Source organism: Desmodus rotundus, chromosome 4 (assembly GCF_022682495.2).
Source record: "Desmodus rotundus isolate HL8 chromosome 4, HLdesRot8A.1, whole genome shotgun sequence".
NCBI lineage: Eukaryota > Metazoa > Chordata > Mammalia > Chiroptera > Phyllostomidae > Desmodus > Desmodus rotundus.
In genome coordinates, this window is record NC_071390.1 from 179,146,970 (window position 1) to 179,164,245 (window position 17,276).

The following is a 17,276-nucleotide window of genomic DNA, read 5'->3' on the forward strand; positions in this document are numbered from 1 at the left end:
GATGGATGGATGGATGGTGGGTGGATGGATGGGTGGTGGGTGGATGGATGGAAGGATGGATGGGTAGATGTTTGGCAGTTGTGTGAGTAGATGAATGGGTGGTGGATGGATGGGTGATGTGGATGGTGGATGGGTGGGTGGATGATGGATGGATGGGTAGATGTTTGGCAGTTGTGTGAGTAGATGAATGGGTGGTCGATGGATGGATAGATAAATGGATGGATGAATGATGTTTCTGCTAATAGTGACTACCCATGTCAGGGATCATGAAATGGACACCCCTTGGGTGGGCGGAGCCGTGGCTCTCTACAGGACCTGGGCTCCATGCCAGAGTCCGGTCCTTGCTGATGGCTATCCCCAAATTTCCCTGGCCTCAGAGGCTGCCTCTCTGCTCCCTGTGCCTTCTGCTGGGACAGAGCGTGCTCCTGGGTATTGACAGCGCTGCTCAGCTTTCCTTGCAGACGGCACCCAGTCACAGAGACTCACTTTCCTGCAGGAACGGCCTGCGTTGCTGTTGCTCTTCAAATCACGGCGCCCGCAACACTGATGGGGCTGCAATCTCGGCGGTTTCCCTTGGTTCTTCTCTGGGGCTATGAAGAAAGGAAAAGGAGGGACAGAGGGCTTAGTTAGGGTTGTAAAAGGGCTGAGGCCATCAGTAACAAGGACAGGAGGGCTGTTTCTTCTTGGGGCTCTGCGGCCTTGCAAGCGCCCCAAGCCCCCTCGCGGCAGGGTGGTGCTGCGGAACAAGGCAGCTGTAGGCTCCAGCAGACCTGGTATGTCAGGCAGGTGTCTGCCTCTGGGGTCCGAGTCACACACAGCCCTCAGTGGCTCGCAGCCACGGGCCTTGTTTCTTGTTCATGGGTCCAGGGACTGGCTGGGTTCTGTCGGATTCTTCTGAGATTATCGGGACATGGCTTCTGGCTACTGGTAGGACACATCCAAGGTCAGCCACCACCTGTGCCCTCGCCTGGGCACCTCCAAGCCCAGCACACGCAACCGCCACCTGCAGATCGCTCTGTAGCTCATGCTGGGTGGCCCCTGGCAGGGCACAAGCGGTGGCTGACCTTGGACATGCCAACAGCGACCAAGGCTCAACTACAACAGGAGGGTGTACACAGCCCACACGGTGGGTGCACCTCGAGTACCCAGCTTAGGTGACAGGGGAGGCTGTGCCACTGGACCCTACGGGACACCTACTGCATTAGGCCAGTCCACCAAGCCTGGAAGACGTAGCAGCTCTACTAATACACAGAAACAAACACAGGGAGACTGCCGAAACGCGGAGACAGAGAAACATGGCCCGAATGAAAGGACAGGACAAAACTCCAGAAATAGAGCTACACAAAACGGAGATGAGCCATCTGTCAGATACAGAGTAAAAACACTGGTTATAAGGATGCTCAAGGAACCTAAGTCACGACCTCAGCAGCATAAAAAAGACCCAGTCAGAAATGAAGGATACACTAACTGAAATAAAGAACAATTTACCAGGAGTCACCAGTAGAGTGGATGAAGCTGAGAATCCAATTGGCTATTTGGAATATAAGAAAGCAAAACACAACCAATTAAACAGCAAGAAGAAAAAAAGAACATAAACAGAATGGAGACAGTGTAAGGAGACTCTAGGATGATCTCAAGCATGCTAATATTAGCATCATGGGGTGCTGGAAGGAGAAGAGGAGGAGCAAAAAATTGGAAATCTATTTGAAAAAATGATGACAGAAAACTTCCCTAAGTTGGTAAAGGAAATAGACTACAAGTCCAGGAAGCACAGAGAGTCCCAAACAAGATGAACCCAAAGAGGACCACTCCAAGACACATCATAATTAAAATGCCAAAGGTTAAAGATAAAGGGAGAATCTTAAAAGCAGCAAGAGAAAAGAGTTACCTATAGGAGAGTTCCCATAAGACTATCGGCTGATTCCTCAAAAGAAACCATGCAGGCAAGAAGGGATTGGCAGGAAATATTCAAAGTCCTGAAAAGCAGGGACCTACATCCAAGATTGCTCTACCCAGCAAAGATATAACTTAGAATTGAAGGCCGGATAAAGAGCTTCCCGGACAAGAAAAAGCTAAAGGAGTTCACCACCACCAAACCAGTGTTACATGAAATGTTAAAGGGTCTTCTGTAAGAAGATTAAAAACATGAATAATGAAATGGCAATAAATACGTATCTATCAACAATTGATTCTATAAAATTAAACAAGCAGAACAGAAACAGAATCATAGATACAGAGAACATTTTGATGGTTGCCAGGTGGGAGGGGGTCTGGGTGAAAGAGGTGAGGGATTAAGAAGTACAGACAGGCAGTCACAGAATAGCCGCGGGGATGTGAAGTCCAGCCCAGGAAACAGAGCAGCCGAAGGCCATAGATGCAGAACCCACGGACATGGACAACGGTGTGGGGACTGCCTGAGAACGTAGGGGAGGGCTGGGTGGAGGGGGGCAAAGGGGGGAAACTGGGACGACTGTAATAGCATAAATGATAAAATACAATTTAAGAAGAACACACGGCTCATGTAGAGACCCAGGCCTCCCAAATTGCCCCTGCTGCAGCCCCCACTGCCTGGCAATGTCCACAGACCGGGGAGCGGACGCTGGAGTGCAGAGTCCAGCTGCTGCTTCACCACCGCCCCTTCACCCTTTCTAGCTGGAGGATGGACGCCAGACCATGGCCCAGAGACCTTGTGGGCCAGCAAAAACCGCTGGAGGCGTCAGGAAAATGCCTCCTTCCACACGCTCACTTTGCAGACCTTGCTCGAGCACGTCTCCGACTCAGGACTGTAGCTGCAAGGGAGGCTGAGCAATGTTGCATCTCAGCTTTACGGCCTCTGCGGTGAGAGAGGGAGGGATGCCAAGTACCGGCCACCACACCCGACGCGCACAGAGAGCCCGGGTGGCGTTGCAGGGCCTCTGGTGACCGTGGGAGACCTCCGCTCGCACTTCTGTGAGCACGTACCCCCGACCTGGCCCTCCTCCTTTACCTCGATTTCTCCCCGCGTGACTTCTGATGGTCCTATCTCTGTCAGAGCACGTTCCTGTCACAGCGCCCCCTCCCCTCTCAGAGGGTGATCCAGGCCAGCCCACCCTTCCACAGGACATCACCCTGCGCGTCAGCCGCAGTGACTGCGTGCCCCTGGGGTATTTGTTCCTGTTCCTTTCCTGACCTTTGTCTTTCATTAACCAGAAACGTTATATTTCGGCAGCATTTGATGGCACATTATAAAGCCACCTCCCGTGAGAGCAGAATTAGAAAGGCTTCATAAAGCTCCAGGGCAGGCGTCACAGATGCGAATGACTCGGTGACGATGGCAGTGGTGACGCCACCCAGCAGTGCGGAGGTTTTATTACCTGCCTCCTGGGCACCAAAGGCTGTAGACCTGTCGTTTACTCCCTCACTGCCGGGGGACGTGGACAGTGCTCTCCTGGTTTGCAGATGGGGAAACTGAGAGAGGAGGTGGAACCGGCCCTGGCCTGGTCCCTCAGGTGACCCAAAGGACAGGGTGACCGGTCATCCTTCACAGAGGGGCGCCTCCGGCAGCGGTACGTTAAGCTCAGGTCTGCAGGCGGGGATCGCTGCGGTGAGCGCACGCTGCAGCCTGGAGCGACTGAACCTCTCTCGTCTGTGTGCATGAGTGTGTGTGTGTGTGTGCGCGTGTGCGTGCGAGAAATAAATGAAGCAGCGTTTGCCACGCTCGTGTCTCAGTGCCCGGCCAGCTCTCCCACGACACCCTCGTGCAAGTTCAGTCCAGCTGGTCGATGCTTCCCGAGCTCCCGCCACCTGCTCAGTGAGACCGGGGTCCTGGCCTCCCAGAGCCGGGACTCGGAGGGATGGAGGTTTTCCAAAGGCCCTTTTTAAATACTGTAGGCGGTCACTTCTGATCCCGTGCCCTGAGGCAGGTGTCAGTAGACAGTGGCTGGCTGCCTGTTTTGGGAATAAAGTTCTGTTGGCACACAGCCATGCCCGCTTGTCACCCACCGTGCCCCGATGCTCTGTTGCTCCAAAGGCAGGGGTGAGCAGTCGCCACGGAGCCTGCAAGGTCCGAAGAGCCGAAAACTGACTGGCGCTTGGCGGGATGTTTGACTGCCCGGCCCTGGCGTACAATTTGCTCATTCATTCGGCGCCCCCAGCAGCGCTGGGCTGGGCTAGGCGTGGTGACAGAGAGGGGGGTCCGGCAGGCTAGGTGCCCATGAGGGAGGTACCAAGGGGCAGAGGCCCCGGACTTCACACAAACACACAACCCGACCTCTCAGCTCCTGCCAGCTGGCCTGGGTCGGCAAAGGCTCTTTAGGGAGACCCTGCAGCCAGCCTGGAGCCTCCTTAGAGTCGGCCCGTACCCACATGTGAGCGCAGGGCCAGCCACCAGCAGGTCCTTGGCCAGGCCTGGCCCAGACTGGCGCCACCGTGGAGGGGAGGCCGGGCTCTCGGAAGAGGCTTCCTCCTGACCAAGCTCTTGTCTTCTCTCTGCCCTCAAGCTCTACGTGACCTGTGACATGGGGAAGAAGTGGCTGCTTCTGCACGAGCGGGTGATAAACGAGCAGGTGTTCTGGTGAGAGCGCACCCCGGATAGGGAGCAGTAGCCCCGCGGCCCCCCGCTCAGGGCCCCCCACCTGCTCCTGCCCTGTCCCCAGCCTGCCCCACCTCTCCCCAGGGCGCCTCCCGAGGGTCCCTTCCGCTCCGCTGGACGGTAAGAAACGGTGAAGACTCGAGGCCTGGTGTCCCGTAGGCCACGCGTGCACTCGGCGCAGACCGCTCGGGCAGCAGGACTGGCTCCCTGCTTGTGTTCTCGTGGGGGCTGCCGGGCGAGCTCTCGGAGCCATGCTCTGGCCCCACGGCTCGAGCCAGGCAAGTCTGGGGCTCAGGAGCCGCGTGTCGGGCGAGGGAGTGAGGCCCGTGGGGGACAAATACCCGGCGAGGTCGGGGCAGCAGGAGCAGGACGTGAGCCGCTCAGAGCCCGCGGCCCCCACCAGCTGCGTCCTCCTCCTGCGTGGCTGCCTCTGGGGGTGCTGCGTTCTCTCCCCCGAACCCCTTCGCCTGTGCAGCCCACGTGCACACACAGTGGATCTGCAGCCGTCCCCTTCTTGCTCACACGCTGTGCGCGCTGACTGGCGAGGAGCCAGTTTCCTGACTCAGGGCCCCAGGCTGAAGGGACCTTTGTCCCTCCTCTGGAGCACGGGCTGCCCGGACGCAGGCCTCTCGCTGGGGGCAGAACTGATGGCCTCCTCTCTGCGAGGCCGCCCACGGGAGGGCCGGTTCCTTCCTTAGAAACCGGAGCCCTGCCATCAATCACCGGCCTTGTCACCGGAGCCACCTGCTGACCTCAAGGGCTCACAGGAGGTGGGGAGGGGTGAGGAAGTGGAATTTCTGAGCAGAGACGGCCTGGGGAGTGGACAGAGCTGCCAGTGCTGCCTCGGTGGGTCCAACCCCAGCCCCATTGCCATCGGGGCTCACCAGAAACTGCAGCGGCTGGAGAGAGAAACCCGCCACCCGTGGACGCTGAGAGGCACGTCGGCCCTAGTTCCAGAGCGTTACCATGGCGGCCATCACCCGACCTCTTCCCCCAGGTTTCTCAGATGGCTCAGAGTCATTATGCGTGAGCGGTAGTAGCTCCAGATGCTGGGCTGCTGGGCCTGGTCTCGCCTGGAGCGTGGGGGCAGTGGCGATGGGCCCCCTGCGGTCAGCAGTGAACATCGCCGTGTGACAGCATTTCCAAGGCGCTCTTTGCCCCTGAACTGGCAGCGGGAAGGACCTGCGTCCTGTCTGACGCCCGGGCTCACGACTGACCTGAGATGCTAAACAAGGGGGCTCCTGAGAGTGGCCCTGGGGGCCCCGCAGGAGGGCAGCCCCGGGGACAGGGGGCCAACTGCATTCTGCACCCCCAAGGGCCCTAGGCATCGCCTGCCCCATTAGTGTCTCAGCAGCCCCGGAACAAAACCCTAGTAACAGCTGCCCAGCGGCTGCCACCTTGTGATCCCCGCCTGTCCACCAGGCACCAGCCTCTGGGCCTAAACACCCCGTCAATAGGGCCCACTCAGCAACAGCCTGATTGTCTTTCCTTGGGGGGCAGAGGGGGGACCCAAGGCTCAGAGGGGCGGGATGGTTGTCCTGAGCTGTGACTGCCCCACCTGTGGGCAGTGGCTGTGCTGTTGGTCCCTGAGGGGCAGCCTGGCCACCGGTGCTCCCCCAGGTCAGTGTCTCCACTGGGCCTGCGCTTGCGCTGGGAAGCCTCAGCCTTCCTCTGCTGAGCTGCGGAGCTGCCTCGAGTGGGCCCCGTGGTAGGAACTCTGCCGTGCGGGAGGGAGGCCACCCCACACCAGGCTGCGTCGTGACGTCTCCTCAGAACCACTGCCTCGCAGCCACCCTCAGCACCCAGCAGGGTACAGTCGGTGCTCTGAGCTTCCACGGCACGTGACTCCAGGGGCATCTGGTTCTTGGGTGGTCTCGTGCGACTGCTATTTCTGAACAGTGGTGCATAGCCAGGACTTTCCCCTGACACCACCCTTGGGGACCTAGAGACAGGAGGATGCAGGAGTCACCTGCTTGATGCGAGATGCAGAGCAAGGGTCGCGGGGCTGGCACCAGGCCTCAGCCTGCAGTGTCCATTTTCCCAGTCCCAGCCCTGCCGTGGGTGTGTCGGGAAAGAGCCATGGGAGACTCTGCTGGGGGGGCGGTGAGAGACTGAGGGGATGCGTGGGGGGGAGAGAGACGACCAGGAGAAAGTGAGTGGGTGACTGAGTCAGCGAGTAAATAGATGACTGAGTGAGTGAGTGAGTGGGTGAGTGAATGGGTGAGTGAGTGAGTAAATGGATGACTGAGTGAGTGAGTGAGTGAGTGGGTGAGTGAGTGGGTGAGTGAGTGAGTGGGTGAGTGAGTGAGTGAGTGAGTGGGTGAGTAAGTGAGTGAGTGAGTGGATGAGTGAGTGAGTGGGTGGGTGAGTGAGTGAGTGAGTAAATGGATGACTGAGTGAGTGGGTGAGTGAGTGAGTGGGTGAGTGAGTGAGTGAGTGGGTGAGTGAGTGGGTGAGTGAGTGAGTGAGTGGGTGAGTGGGTGAGTGAGTGAGTGGGTGAGTGAGTGAGTGAGTAAATGGATGACTGAGTGAGTGGGTGAGTGAGTGGGTGAGTGAGTGAGTGAGTGAGTGGGTGAGTGAGTGGGTGAGTGAGTGAGTGAGTGGGTGGGTGAGTGAGTGGGTGAGTGAGTGAGTGAGTAAATGGATGACTGAGTGAGTGAGTGAGTGGGTGAGTGGGTGAGTGAGTGAGTGGCTGAGTGGGTGAGTGGGTGAGTGAGTGAGTGGGTGAGTGAGTGGGTGAGTGAGTGGGTGAGTGGGTGAGTGAGTGAGTGGGTGAGTGGGTGAGTGAGTGGGTGGGTGAGTGAGTGGGTGAGTGAGTGAGTGAGTAAATGGATGACTGAGTGAGTGAGTGAGTGGGTGAGTGAGTGGGTGAGTGGGTGAGTGAGTGGGTGAGTGAGTGAGTGGGTGAGTGGGTGAGTGGGTGAGTGGGTGAGTGAGTGGGTGAGTGGGTGAGTGGGTGAGTGAGTGAGTGGGTGAGTGGGTGAGTGAGTGGGTGAGTGAGTGAGTGGGTGAGCGAGTGAAGGAGCAAGGGCGTCAGTGAACGGACTGGGGTCATTACCAGACTTTACAGACGACGGATTGTCAGACCCAAATTCCGTGGGCCCAGCTGAGGACCGTTGGTGCTCCCGGTGATGGAAGCAATGAATGACCTTCTTTGTTCAGAGAAGAGAGGAAAGTCCAGGCCAGAGAGCTCCCTCCGGGGAGCTCACCAACGCTCTGTTCACAGGAGCCCAGGTCAACGCTGCGCCTCGCCATGGAGACTCCGCGGCGGCGCAGAGATGGGTGCTGGCGCTCGCGGGGCAAAGGCGGCGCAGTGCAGGGCCCTCACCGTGTGCGAACTGTCTGCCGGCCCGGGGCCCCAGACCCACATACGGCTTCCAGTCCGATGGGGCCGCTGGTCGCTGGAGGAAGTGAAGCCCCTTGGGAGGCGGGCTCAGAACTCAAGGGCCTGACTCAGGTGGGGGGCCAGTGACGGGGAGTGGCCACTGGGGACTGAGCGCTCTGCCCGGGGGTCTCATGACCGGCGAGGACGCCATGGGACGTGCTGCAAGGAAGACGGCGTGCCTCTCCTGGGCCCAAGTGACAGCAGGCGGTGACCTCCGCACCCAGACCCTCGGTGGCTCCGGGGCAGGGTCCGCGTGCTGCGGGGTCGGTGTCCCTGCGGGCGGGGTTGGCTGCTGGGTGGACTTGAAACGGTCGCGTTGGCTCGGGTCACACTGCCAAGCACACTGCCAATGTTTCACTTTGGGTCAAACAGTCACACTGAAAGTGCCCCGCTCAGCAGCCCCACGGCCCAGGCTCGGGGGAGGCCCGGTCGTTAGCGGTTTCGGAGTCGACGACGTAGTGAAGAAAATGGCGGGTAGATCACAGCCCAGGGGATGCACCACAGAGTGGAAACCGGGACACCCCGGACCAGATCTTCTCTAAGCTTCCTTCCAGTCCAAACATCTGCACCTCACTTCCTGGGTGCCCTGCCCTGGGCTGGGCAGGTGCCGGGGGCCGCACCGAGGCTGTTGGCCCGTCCCTGTTCCCCTGGAGGCCACAGCCCACGGAGCTGCGACTCTACAATGTGCCTGCTGTCCTCCCCTTCTCGGGCCTCCTCGAAGGCCCTCTCGGCAGCTGTGGCGCCCACTGTGGCCCAGCAGTGCCTGAGCCCCGGCCCACATGGTCCCAGGGGGCCAGCAGCTGTGAGCAGTGCCTCCCCAGGGTGCACTGGGGCCGTGGGTGGGCTGGGAGCTGTGGGTGAAGGGAGAGGGCCCTGTGGGGAGCCAGGCCCTGCCACTCAGAGCTGTTCACCCCTCCAGGCCTCAGTTCCCTAATTTGCAAAATCAGGGAGGTATTCCCAGGCCTGCTCCTGCCTCCTAAGACAATTTTGATTGTTAAAAAAAAAAATAAACAAAAGACACACAGCTCATGGGAAAGTTCTTTGCCAAGGATAACATCTTCTATAAAGAGGGCTGTGGCCCTGGCTGGTGCAGCTCAGTGGACTGAGTGCCGGCCTGGGAACTGAAAGGTCGCCAGTTTGATTCCTGGTTGGGGCACATGCCTGGGTTGCGGGTTTGGCCCCAGGTTGGGTGCGTGTGGCAGGCAACAAACCAGTCAATGTTTCTCTCCCGCCTTTCCCCGCTCTCTCTCCTTTTTAAAGATTTTATTTATTTTTAGAGAGAGGAGAAGAGAGGGAGAAAGAGAGAGAGAGAAACATCAGTGTGTGGTTGCCTCTCATGTGCCCCCTGCTGGGGACCTGGCTCACAACCCAGCCCTGTGCCCTGACTGGGAATCGAACCAGTGACTCTTTGGTTCAAAGGCTGGCACTCAATCCACTGAGCCACACCAGCCAGGGCCCACTCTCTAAAAATAAATAATAAATAAAATATTTTAAAGAACAAAACAAACAGGAGTATCGCTAGAAGAGCGCTGAGCAAACCTGGGGCCCTGCCGGGCAGAAACCCCAGCCACCTCCCAGGAGCTGTGGGGTCTGAGAACTGTGGCCTCCAACCGTGGAGCGAGAGTGGCCTGAGACCCAGGAGCCCGTGTGGCTGCATGGGGTGGGGGACGTGGATGCAGGCGCTGTCTGGGCTTGGGGTCCCCGTACCCGACGCCAACCTGAGCCCTTGTGTTGCAGGGCTGTGTCTGGAGTGGACAGCGAGTCTGACGTGGTCCACCTGCAGGCCCACGCTCTCGGAGGAGGTAAGCAGGGGTGGGGGGCGGCAGAGCCAGTTGTCCCTGAGGGTCCTGGCCCTGCGGCCAGGCTCGGTGTGCGCATGTGGTCACTCGTCCTCGGCGCCTGGCCCTGCACAGCGACCGCACGTGTCATGATGTGGCCTGATTTTAAACATGCTTGTTTCCTCGTGGGAGAGAAATAGAAATCAGGGAGCTCTGCTCCAGTGGGAAAATCTGTTAGGGCAGTGATGTGTCCCGCTCAGCCAGGCCCCTCCCTGGTGCTCGCTGAGCGCCAAGCATGGGGGCCTCCGACGGCTCCCCTTGATGGGACAAGGGCTTCCCACCCTGCTGGGGGCTCGGGAGTGAACAAGAAAGGCTGCCCCTTGCCTGGAGGGGGCGGCAGATACACTCGGCTGCAGACCTGAGAGCTGCAGGGAGGGGAAGGGAGAGGAGGGACACTACCCATGCGGGTCCCTGCTGTGACCACCGTTCCCTGCAGACACGGGGGAGTGAAAGTGCGTGAGTGAGTGCATGTGTGAGTGAGTGAGTGAGCGTGGGAGTGAATGAATGAGCTTGTGAGTGAGTGAGTGAGTGAGTGACTTGCTACCTTTCAGCCTGACTAAGCTGGTCCCCACCACAGTCCAGCCGGGTGAGCCCTGGTCAGGACACACACTGTTGGCCACCGGGAGTGGCTCGCCCATTTCACAGAAACTGGACGTGGTTCTGGGTGATGGTCATGGCTGGGGTATTGCTGTTTGCCTGGTATGCGCCGCTGTCCCCAAGGTGGGCGTTCAGACCCCTCTATCGTGGGGGAACTGAGGCCAAGGTGGCCCTGCGGGCAAATCAGGGTGTGGGTCGGCCCGGGCCAGGCCTGGGCCCACAGTGTGCTCCATGCCACCTGGCCACCCAGGGCCGTGGGCGGAATGTGCCCTGGAGCTGCTGAGGGTGGCGGGGGTCCCCACTTGGTCCTTGCGCTGAGTCCTGCCCCTTCCCCACAAGCTGGGAAGAAGAGCTTTCCACAGCAGGTGAGCCCAGCCCCTCCACATGACCCTGGGGGAGCCCCTGAGCCCTCAGGAAACAGGGCCCTCAACGGAAACAGCAGCTGCCTGGCGGACTCTGAATGTCGGGCTCCAGGCGCCCAGCAGCCGGCTCTTCTCCCCTGCAGGTTTTCGGTACATCACTTACCACGTCTACAACTGCTCCCAGAAGACGCTGACGTCTCCGTTCTCGGGCCCTGTCGACCTCAACTCCCTCTTCGTGGAGAACGATTACATCTTCTTCACGGTACCGTTGCTTCTGGGCTCGCGGAAGCTGGCGCAAGGCGACGTGGAGCCTGGGCCGTTCCACGGGAAGTGATGCACACACAGGAGGCAAAAACCGAAACGGCTATTTGACGTTCAAGTGTCACTTAGTTCACAGTTTCCTCCGCCCCCGTGGCCGTGGCGGCAGGCTCCCCCTACAACGGCCCCGCAAAGCCGGACCCCGGTTCTGGATGCTGCCTGCCCCTCCCCGCTCCGCCTGCCAGCAGCCTCCCACAGCCCACAGCCTTTTGCTCCGTCTGGTGTCGGTGACTTTGGCTTTGATAGGGCTGTCCCTGGTCATTGGCCTGGCTGCCAGACACCAGCTGTCCACAGCCCAGTGACCAGGACCCGCTGCCTATTGTCGACGCTCCAGTCGACAATTGGTCATACCACTTCTTAATTACTGCTACTGATGAGGAGCTCAGTCCTTCCAAACAACCTACCCCCCTCCCGGTTGGCTCAAATCTTGGGAAGTTCATTCCACCTTGCTCCCTAACTCAGAGGCAGGGGAATGAATGTTGATAGAGCAGGAGGAAAGAGGTTAGTTCTAACTTCTCAGAGGAGGAGCATTTGGTATGGGGCTTTGAAGGATGAGTAGGAGTTTGTCTGTTTCAGGCAGAGCAGGTTTAAGCAAAGCCAATGGGCATTTTTTCACCAGCTGGATACAAAGTGCAGTTTTCATTCATGAGGCTCTGGCTTGAAAGGAAACCCAGCCCCTCAGAAACTTGCCTCTCCCTCCTGCCAGGCAACCTCGAGCAACCGGACCAGATTCTACGTCTCTTACCGCCGCAACGCATTTGTCCCGATGAAGCTACCGAAGTACGCATTGCCTAAGGTAGGTGTGGTCTCCTCGCCCCGCCTGGCGTGGCCACGCCCTGAGCCTGCACTCACCGGTGGGGCGGGAGGACTCCTGCGCAGATACTGGCTGGCCCCGGGTCAGCATGGACAAGAGTGAGGGTGGCCGTGCCTCCTACAACTGCTCCCCCCACCTCTGCTCCAGCAGCACCCGTGCCCAGCTTCGTCCCCTCGCAGGGCCTGTGCCGCCCTCCGTCGGCCGGTCTGTCTTTCCCCAGGACTCCTGCACACAAGGTGTGTCGGGACAAACGTCACTTACCAGCAACCCCCCAGGCTGGTGTCGGCCTCTATTTCCTGCTGGCACCGCCCCCACCCCCCCTATTCTCCCACCCAGGGTGCTGGGGATGCCCACGTGGCTCTCCTGCTTGCAGCTGGAGTTTTGAGAGGTGGGGGCAGCTTCTGTTTCATTAACTTCTGCTTTCCGATTGCTTGGGATGGGGCCTGGCACATAGTAGGTACCCAGTTTTTGTAGCTTCCTTCCCCTTGCATGGGCAGCCAAAGATGGGGGACCCAGGGCCGCCCAGACCCTGCGCCCAGCCCCGCCTCAGAACCCAACTCCCCAGATCCTGCCTGCTGATATGTCACTCCCGTTGCACAAGGGAGTGGGAGCGGGGACGGGCGTTCAGAGTCTGGGTAACCTGTCTGAGGTCACAAAGCTACTTAGAAGCCAAAAATGGGGTCAAACCCACGTCCGAGTAGGTGAGACCAGCCTCGTGCTGCCTCTCTGCCTGGAGGCCATTGCGTGGCCCCCTGGGCAGCTCTGCACCCCGCCTGCATCGTTCAGAGGCTCGAGCGCTGTGCCCCTTTCTCCCACACATATTTACTGAGCAAGTGCATGCTGGGAACTGTGCTGGGAACGGGTGCTGCTGTGTGAATCGGACACCCCAGCTTCCCGCTCCAGGGGTCTCTCCAGAGAGAAACAGGACAAGCATCGCACTGTAGACGGGTGTGTATAAGAGTCACGAGTTGTGACTGGTGTGGCGAAGGGACCCAGCGGCCGAGACAGAGAGAGATGGAGGGTGCATGGCTTCTCCGAGGGGACATTTCCTCTGGAGCCCAGAGGTGGGGGGCGGGGCGAGCTGTTCCGGCGGAAGGCAGTGCATGGGCAGGGGAGAGCCTGGCTGGAGGGCAGAGGTACAGGCGCCGAGAGGACACAGGGCCCTGGGCCCTGCCAGCCCCGGGCAGTGGGTGGTGGTTCAGTTGGAGGACTCCGGCGCTCCCGCGCTGAGGAAGGGTCAAACCCCGCGTGAGCCAGAAGTGGGGGAGGCACAAGAAGCTTTATCTCTTCAGATTGGTTTGGGGGGGGGTAGAGAAACACCGGTTTGTTGTCCCACCCACCCTCGCATGCATCCACTGGCCGACTCTTGTGCGCCCTGACTGGGGACCGAGTCTGCAGACTTAGCATATTGGGGTGAAGCTCAACCAACTGCGCTACCGGCCAGGCCCAATACGTGAGGCTTTAAGAAAAAAGACTTTTTAAATTTCTATTTAAACAAAAGAACAGGAAATGGAAAGAAGGAAAGGGAGCAAGCTTCCTACCTGAACTCCAAGCTTGGCTGAGTGAGCAAAAGCCAGTGGTTTCACTTAGGGTGCCACCTTGGCACCCGGGGGCGGGGGGAGTGAGGGCACTTTCCAGCTTCTGAGGAGCTTTCCTCCCCGCCCCCAACCAGGGGCTGCAGCATCAGTGTCCCATGTCCTGGGCACTCTGTCCCGGTGTTGGGTCAGGTGGACACAGGGCCCCTCCTGCCCCCTCTGGCCCTGGGACTGCTGCTGGGCTCCCGGAACAGGGGGGTTGGATCAGAGGCCAGACTGTTTCTAAGGATGTTCGGAGGAGACTGCAGCCACAGGCATGACCTCCGTGACCTTTGGCGTGGACTGCAACTCCAGGACCTCAGAGTCCTCATCCACACGTGATACGCGGTGTGTGTGTTTCTTCCAGTCCTCGGCGAGTTTGCAGGAACCTCCACCGGGCGTCGCTCTGCGTGCCCTTGACCTTGTGTCTTCCCTGCTAGCTTCCTTCTTTCTCGTTGCTGTGGCGATAGGGGTCATGGAAATGAATGGGGAGGCTGAGGTAGAGGGCAGAGCCCCATGCTGTCAGTGGGTGACGGAAACGAGACTCCTGCATGCCCCTCCTGTTGTTCAGTCTTGAGGGACCACGAGGGACCCATCCTGACCTGGACTGTGTGCGCGGGCGCTATGTCCACGCGTGGCACTCCGCGTCGAAGCCCGGGGCAGGCCATCGAGGACAATCGCTGGCTTAGGTTGCTCTTAGGGCCACGGCCCCCAAGCCCTGTGGGGTCCCTGAGACCACATTGGGCCGTGCAGGGAGGGTGCGGTCCAGCCCAAGGGAGGGGCCTCCTTCCCCCTCCCCAAATTCAGGGGAGCGGCCAGACCCCAGCGTTTGCCACCAACAACTTGTAGAACTGACAGATGGGATTTCCCGATCGGATCTTGTTGCTTTATGGTGAATTTGCTGCTCCTGCCTGTCTCCCCCCCCTAAGCCACCCCTGCCTTTTTTTCTTTAATTGCCTGAGTAACACCAGGAAAACAACAGACTTCTGAGCAGCGGGCTCAGCCACAGCCTCCCCGCCCCGCCCTTTGGTTTCCCCCGGCAGCCCTTGGCCACTCGCCACGGCGGCTTTGATGCGCCGAGCTGGAGCGGGCCCTCACAGCTGCCCTCCTGGACAGTGCAGCGTGAGAGCTTTTCCGGAAGGACACATGACAGTCACTTTAAGTGCCTGCAGAGCTTTCAGTGGGGGGGACGTACCTGCCGCCGTGCCAGACTCTTGGCGCGGAGCGAGTGGGGCTGTTTGCGTTTTGCGTAGTTATCGACAGCGCCGCAGCGTACGTGGCTGCACCTGCAGGAGATTCTCTTGTTTCCTCCAGCTACAGTCTGGAAGGGACTTCCGGACGAGGGGCGCACATGTTTGCGCAGCTTAGTCCCTTCCTCAAAGGGCTCCACCTGGCCACGGGCAAAGCTAGGGCAGTCCCCGTGTGACGCGGCTTTGCCGACTCTGGTCGCACGCTTCTACGTCCGCCTGCTGTAAAAGGTGGAGGCGGTGACGCTCTGCTGTCCAACTCACCCACCCCTGAGAGCTGTACGTCATTGTCGGCTCTGCTGATCGGTTTCCCTTGCTGGAATTAGCTACTTGTAATGACTTTAAAAAAACACTCATGTTTTCTGACAGAAAAAAAAGATAGGTAAAGGCTTTAAACAGAAAAAAGAGAAGGAAAATCCAAGTAACTATCAGCTATATAAAAAACATAAGCGTAAAGTAAATGCAACTTTACTTTAAACGTTCCTTTACTTGTTTCGAATTTCTGTAAAGTAAAATAGCATTCAGAGAGCATAAGACTAGAGGCAGAAGTGACCTCAGGGACGACAGTGGAGGCCGAGGCAGGAGGAACCCGCCTTCCCAGCAGGACCACAGCAACTCGCGAAGGCTTGCAGCTCTCGGGGCGTGCTGGGGTGGCCAGTCAGGTTACCTTCCACAGTGTCAGCTTTTACCATGGAGGCGGCACCCGTCGCCCGCCCCCGGCCCCTCGGCCCATGTCCCCAGGGAAGCATGCGCACAGGGTGCAGGCGCAGAGTGGGCACGAGGCCCACACACTGGGAGTCGGTGCTCTGGTGCCAATTGGTGCTTTTGATCCCGAGGGGCTGCCGACGCCCCGCCTGGCAGTCCTTACTGTGCCGCCGCCGGCTGAGGCAGCTCCAGGGGATGTGAAGGGCCACAGCCTGTTTCACCCACTTCGTTCTCCTTCTTTCCCCTGTTGGGGATCAGATATTGAAGGACTGGGACGCTCAAAAGCGGCCACATGTATGGAAGGATTTAGAAAGTCACCACGCTTGCCCAGGGAAGAGTGCGGGCTCAGGAAAGACCTAAGAGGAGCCTAAGTTTACACCTCAGGCCGGTCCTTGCTGCAGAGTCGGCCTACGATAGTCAAAAACAGAAAGAGAAACGAAACAGCAAACCCCGGGGAAGGGGGACGAGCCTGATGTCCGCAGTTACCGCATCATTTTAGTCAGTGTGCAATTTCAACAACGAAAGTCCAAAGTCACACGGAATGTGGTCCATTCGAAGGGAAAAAATAAACCAACAGAATTGTTCTTGAGAGCGAGCCGGTGGCAGACCACTAGGCAAAGACTTTAATGCCACTGCCTTAAGATACAATAAAAATAAATAGGAAATACGGAGTGGAAGCAAAAAAAATTCTGGAGCTGAAAAGAACAATAATTGAAATGAAAACAGTTCACTAGAAGGGTTCAAAAGTAGATTTGAGCAGAGAACTTGGTGATGTGACAATTGAGATTATGGCATGTGAGGGACAGAGAAGAAAGGTGGAGGAAAAGTGGACACCATCCCAGGGGCCTGTGGGGTGACATGAGATGGACCGGCGCGCTCATCACGGGAGTCCCTAAGAGCAGACAGAGGGGGCATGGGGACCGATAAAGAGACGGTGGCCCAAAACCTCCCAAATTGATGAGAGACGTGAACGTAAATATCTTAAAAAGATGGTGAACCCCAAGCAGTATAAACATGGAGATCCACCCTAAGACACATTTTAACCAAACGCTTGGAAGACAAGGAAAGAACATCGAGAGCAGCAGGAGGGAAGCAAGTCGTCGCCTGCGAGAGCTCTTCCTGCGATTTTAAGCAAATTCCTCACCAGCAGCCTTGGAGGCCAGCTCACACACTCAAGATGTTGAACCCGTCTGATGAGGTGTTGGGCCATTTGGCCGTTCTGTGAATTTTATGTAAAGGTCTGGGGAGAAGATTCCCCTTATCGTGCTCATAAAAATGTTTTTAAACTTTTCAAAATTACTTCTGAAAAATATATTCACTTCCAACTGCCCTGGCTGGTGTGGCTCCGCGGATTAAGTGTCGGCCTGTGAACCAAAGGGTCGCTGGTCCGGCTCCTGGTCAGGGCACATGCCTGGGTTGCCGGCCAGGTCTCCATTGTCGGGTGCATGAGAGGCACCACACATTGATGTTTCCCTCCCTCTCTTTCTCCTTCCTTTCCCTTATCTTTAAAAATAAAATCTTTTGAAAAACTTTAAAAAAACACGTTCACTACACCTAATAGAATAATGCCAATATCTATGCCCTTGGTACCTGTTTGCCTGTCCACCCCTATTTCCAGGGCCACCTCGGTCCTCCAGGTAACTACTGTGGCAGCTCTCGGAGACTCTTCAGTGTCCACTCTGCCTCCATATCTCAGTTTCACAACCCCCAGTTTTCAGCTGGTGCATTGCTTCCCACTGAAAAGACTACATTTCCCAGCTTCGCCGGTAGCCACTGTGGTCCTATTTCTAACAATATGGCCAATGACATGTGAGTGGAGTTGTTACGGGAGACCTCGCGGAGCCCCCCGTTCCTCCCTCCTTCCTG

At 58.1% G+C, this 17,276-nt stretch overlaps 1 protein-coding gene across 2 annotated transcripts in view; it reads left to right on the forward strand.

Annotated features, from left to right (window-relative positions):
* Positions 1-17,276, forward strand: part of SORCS2 (sortilin related VPS10 domain containing receptor 2) — a 277,312-nt gene that overhangs the window by 218,135 nt on the left and 41,901 nt on the right. For both annotated transcript variants that reach the window (XM_053922932.1, XM_053922931.2), the window contains exons 5-8: positions 4,479-4,552; positions 9,693-9,757; positions 10,896-11,014; positions 11,777-11,866. In XM_053922932.1, the coding sequence (XP_053778907.1) occupies positions 4,479-4,552; positions 9,693-9,757; positions 10,896-11,014; positions 11,777-11,866 (348 nt within the window). The remainder of the gene's footprint in view (positions 1-4,478; positions 4,553-9,692; positions 9,758-10,895; positions 11,015-11,776; positions 11,867-17,276) is intronic.